The sequence below is a fragment of the Bos taurus genome, chromosome 5 (genome assembly GCF_002263795.3).
Source record: "Bos taurus isolate L1 Dominette 01449 registration number 42190680 breed Hereford chromosome 5, ARS-UCD2.0, whole genome shotgun sequence".
Classification (NCBI taxonomy): Eukaryota; Metazoa; Chordata; class Mammalia; order Artiodactyla; family Bovidae; genus Bos; species Bos taurus.
The window spans coordinates 59,679,979-59,685,181 of record NC_037332.1 but is presented as its reverse complement, the minus strand read 5'-3'; the positions used below and the strand labels follow the sequence as shown (position 1 = coordinate 59,685,181).

The 5,203-nt window shown below is 35.4% G+C and overlaps 1 protein-coding gene across 1 annotated transcript; it reads left to right on the top strand.

The window, feature by feature from the left end:
- The first annotated feature begins 3,889 nt into the window (after nucleotides 1-3,889).
- OR9K15 (olfactory receptor family 9 subfamily K member 15) lies at nucleotides 3,890-4,867 on the top strand. The gene has a single exon (NM_001206338.1). The coding sequence runs from the start codon at nucleotides 3,890-3,892 to the stop codon at nucleotides 4,865-4,867; it is 978 nt and encodes a 325-aa protein (NP_001193267.1).
- The last annotated feature ends 336 nt before the right edge of the window (nucleotides 4,868-5,203 follow it).

Below are 5,203 nucleotides of genomic sequence, written 5' to 3'. Positions count from 1 at the left end.
GAGAGGTTCACAGGGTTACATGGAGAAGAGAAGAGGGAGGAGGGAGTTAGAGGTGACCCAAATGAGATGAGGTGAATCAATAGTGGAGAGAGTGGGCTAGCCAGTAGTCACTTCCTTATGTGCACTCCACAACTGGACCACTCAGAGATGTTCACGGGGTTATACAGAGAAGAGAAGAAGGAGGAAAGTAACAGAGGTGGCCAGAAGGATAAAAGGGGGGAATGAAAAGGAGGGAGACAGATCCAGCCAGTAATCAGTTCCCTAAGTGTTCTCCACCGTCTGGAACACACAGAAATTCACAGAGTTGGGTAGAGTAGAGAGGGGTTAGGGAGGAGACACAGGCGACCTGGTGGAGAAAAAGGAGGGTCCAAAGGGATAGAGAGCAGTCAAGCCAGTAATCTCACTCCCTAGTGAAAAATGGGTCCTGAAGATTGGGTCCTTAAAGGTACAAAATTGGTAACAAATACATAAAAGCAAAAATTAAAAATCTAGAGTAGAGTTTGGAATTTCAAAAATACGATGTTAAAGAAAAGAAGAAGGAAAAGAAAGAGAGAAAGAACGAACAAACGAAAACAAACAAGGTCGCGAAACTTATAAAGTACAGGTACAAAATTGATAACTAATACCAGAAAGCGAAAATTAAAAATCTAGAGTAGAGTTTGGAATTTCAAAAATACGATGTTAAAGAAAAGAAGAAGGAAAAGAAAGAGAGAAAAAACGAACAAACAAAAACAAACAAGGTCGCGAAAATTGTAAAGAAAGTACAGGTACAAAATTGATAACTAATACCAGAAAGCAAAAATTAAAAATCTAGAGAAGAGTTTGGAATTTCAAAAATATAATGTTAAAAAAAAAAAAAAAGAAGAAGAAAAATAAAGAGAGAAAACAAACAAACAAATATGAACAATGTCACAAAAATTATAAAGAAAATACAGGTACAAAATTGATATCAAATACCAAAAAGCATAAATTAAAAATCTAGAGTAAAGTTTGGAATTTCAGATATACAATGTTATATAAAAGAAGAAGAGAAAGAAACAGAGAAGAAGAAAAAAAAAAAGTCACAGAAATTATATATAAAAAAAAAACAAACTATAGGTACAAAATTGATAACATATACCAAAAAGCGAAAATTAAAAATCTAGAGTAGAGTTTGGAATTTCAAAAATACAATGTTAAAGAAAAGAAGAAAAAAACAGAAACAAACAAACAAAAAAAACAAGGTCAAAAAATTATAAAATATATATATATGAAGTTTGCTGAAGAAGAAAAAAAATAGGGTCTCCTTTCGAAGAGTTGGGTTGCTTTTCTGGGTGCCTGATGTCCTCTGCCGGCATTCAGAAGTTGTTTTGTGGAATTTACTCGACGTTTAAATGCTCTTTTGATGAATTTGTGGGGGAGAAAGTGTTCTCCCCGTCCTACTCCTCCGCCATCTTGGCTCCTCCCTGCCTCCTTTTTTAAACAGGAGCAAAGTGCAAGGTTTATTAATCCTGTGACTCTTTGCAGAAAGAAGTTACATGTAAAATAATATTAGCATGTTTCAAAGGTACTTTCTTTTCTGAGTCTCTTTTTGACTGCAAACCAATACATGGTGACCTATGCTTGAAAATGTTCCATTCAGCTTTATGCCTAAAAAGAGTCATTCTATTAGTTCTAGATAAAATATAACCGTCTTCATGGATGTTAACCTGTAAACTTAATTTAATTTATTCTGTCACATCCTATTAAAACCAAATTACAATTATTTGAATGGGTTTCACACATGTAGTTTAGCAGTAGAGTGAGGCTAGTGACTGAGAATAATATTATTTTGTTCAGCCATTTACCCATGAATTAATTTCATGCCTTTTTTTTTTTTTTTTTGGCCGTGCACTGTGTGTCTTGTGGGATCTTAGTTGTCCAACCAGGGATCAAACTTGGGCCCTTGGCAGTGAAAGCATGGAGTCTTAACCACTGGACCACCAGGGAATTCCCGTATTATTATTATTTTTTTTTAAGAAAGTTATTGGGAAAAGCAACAAATGAAAGAAGCAGAGAAAGTCATGAAGGTTTCAGGATCCAGGGGATTTTTTGTGGACCATAAAAAACACAAAATAAAAGCTCTTACAATTGAGGATTACAATTTTTTGGGCTCCAAAATCACTGCAGATAGTGACGGCAGCCATGAAATTAAAAGATGCTTACTCCCTTGAAGGAAAGTTATGACCAACCTAGATAGCATATTCAAAAGCAGAGACATTACTTTGCCAACAAAAATCCGTCTAGTCAAGGCTATGGTTTTCCCTGTGGTCATGTATGGATGTGAGAGTTGGACTGTGAAGAAGGCTGAGCACTGAAGAATTGATGCTTTTGAACTGTGGTGTTGGAGAAGACTCTTGAGAGTGCCTTGGACTGCAAGGAGATCCAACCAGTCCATTCTGAAGGAGATCAGCCCTGGGATTTCTTTGGAAGGAATGATGCTGAAGCTGAAACTCCAGTACTTTGGCCACCTCATGCGAAGAGTTGACTCATTGGAAAAGACTCTGATGCTGGGAGGGATTGGGGGCAGGAGGAGAAGGGAATGGCAGAGGATGAGATGGCTGTGGCATCACTGACTCGATGGACATGAGTCTGAGTGAACTCCGGGAGTTGGTGATGGACAGGGAGGCCTGGCGTGCTGTGATTCATGGGGTCGCAAAGAGTTGGACACGACTGAGCGACTGAACTGAACTGAACAATTGAGGGAATCTTGAGATTCAAAATGAAACTCAGCATATTTTCTAAGGTTTTGATTGTTAGTATACATTCATTTTAATTTTGGTAAAAATATTTTATGGATCAGTTGTTGGCTTTTATTATTCATAAAAGTTTTTGAAAGGATAAATGACAGTTGGTTTAGGTATCATCAAGAAGAAAAGATGTGTAAGGTTGTCCTTAATTGCTAGACAACTTAATTGACAATCAGTGCATTGTTATATAGAAAAATAATAGAAATATTTAAAATTAACAAAAATTGTGTTGATTGTTTAACAGGTCACCCAAATTCAAATAAGTTAATTTGGATACTTCCATGAAATCAATACTTCCATTCTCAAAACTACTGAGCTCTAACCATCATATTATGAGTTCAGTAAAATTTGCTATTTAGTATATTCTTTTACAGAGTTAACATTTTTGATTGGTTCTTTCTCTCATTTGGAAAAGTTTCAGGTGAAGTGAATGTCTTGACAGATTTATATAGAGAAAACCGGTATCAATAAACTTCACAGGATAAAAAATATAAAGGTATCACTTACATTTTACTTTCTCACTTCAATAAAATTAGACTAGTTCCAGAAGGTGAAATTGATTTTATTTCAAAAGATCTCAAAGTAAGGCAATTTATTTCTTTAATAATGTACTTGCAATTGTAAGAGCTCTTTTGTTTATAAAGTTCATAATATCTTGGAATGTACTTTTAGCTTCTTTTCCTTCATCTATCTTTTATTACTGAATTGAAGCAAAGTATTTTATATAAAAGTGAATATTTAATGATAAAATTTATGGAAGTGTCCTTTTCTTAGTACAAGCTTATGAGATTTTAGTATTTTGAAATAAAAGATGACATCTCACAAAATATCTTGTTTGATAAACTCTGTTGTGTTGAAATTAACACTAGACTTGATTTCAAAATATTTGATCTTGAGTCTAAATTCCATTTTTAACCAAAATGTTAAAAATGTGTTACCTCGGGCAACTCAAACTCTCTCTCATATTTATTTTGCCATATGTGTAAGCTTAATGGAATAATGGATATGAAAATATTATGTCAATTATAAAGTATTTTTAGATGTAAAGTGTTATTTGTGATACTAGCTAAAGAGTAGAAACTTTGCTGACTTTCTCTTATGCCTTTAAACAGAAGTTTGCCATGGGTGACAAGGGAGGAGACAACTATTCAGAAGTGACTGACTTCATTCTTGTAGGCATCAGGGTCCGTCCAGAGCTCCACAGTCTCCTTTTCCTATTTTTCCTGATTGTTTGTTGGATGGTCCTTCTGGGGAACCTTAGTATGATTGGCATCATTGTGACTGATCCCCGGCTGATCACACCAATGTATTTCTTCCTAGGCAATCTCTCCATCATTGACCTCTCCTACTCCACTGTTATTGTACCCAAAGCCATGGTCAACATCCTGTCTCAGAAAAAGACCATATCCTTTGCAGGTTGTGTGGCTCAGCTGTTTCTTTATGCACTTTTCATGGTAACAGAGGCCTTTGTCTTAGCAGCTATGGCTTATGACCGCTTCATTGCCATCTGCAACCCACTTCTCTATACTGTCCGCATGTCAAGAAGTCTCTGTATCCAGCTGGTGGCTGGTTTCTATCTCTGTGGCTGGGTCAGTTCCATCCTTCAAGTCAGTGTAACATTTTCAATGTCTTTCTGTGCCTCTCGAGTCATTGATCACTTCTACTGTGATTCAAACTCAATTGAGAAGATCTCGTGTTCCAATGTCTTTATGAATAAGATGGTATCACTTAGTTTGGCTATTCTTATTATTTTGCCCACGATAGTTGTTATTGTAGTCTCTTACATGTATATTGTGTCCACAGTTTTAAAGATCTGCTCCAGTGAAGGAAGGAAGAAAGCCTTTTCCACTTGCAGCTCTCATCTGGGGGTTGTAAGTTCGCTTTATGGCACTGTCTCCTTTGTGTATCTCACACCACCAAGTAACCCGGAACTTCATAAAATGGCTTCAGTATGTTACATTTTATTCACACCTATGCTGAACCCTTTAATCTACTCTCTAAGAAATAAGGATATTAAAGATGCGATGAGAAAAGTCGTATGGAAGAAAAAGTTTTACTTTAAATATGCTTCCACTTTTACTTTTTCTTGCATCCTTTGATTTTGTTCTCCAAATCTTCTAGACTTATGCATTTAAAGCTCAAGTTGTTTCTCAAACCAAAGCAAACCCAAAAACCTTAACAGTTTTATTCAACAGCATTAATAATATCCTATAAAAATTCTACAAATTCACTTTTCACTGTTTACTTTTCACTTTCCCACAAGGCAACGTTAAATCTGAAAGTTTTGGACAGCCATGAAAATTTATTGCATTTCTATAAAGAGATATATTTTTCACTCTCCAGGCAATAATATATATGTAAATAGAGAAGAATAAAATATTGTTGTTTCTCTTCCAAGTATACCTACGTAAAATTTAGAAAATATCTAAGTATAA

Coding starts and splice junctions, on each gene's coding strand:
- OR9K15 (NM_001206338.1), top strand. CDS start 3,890: ATGGGTGACAAGGGAGGAGACAACTATTCAGAAGTGACTGACTTCATT.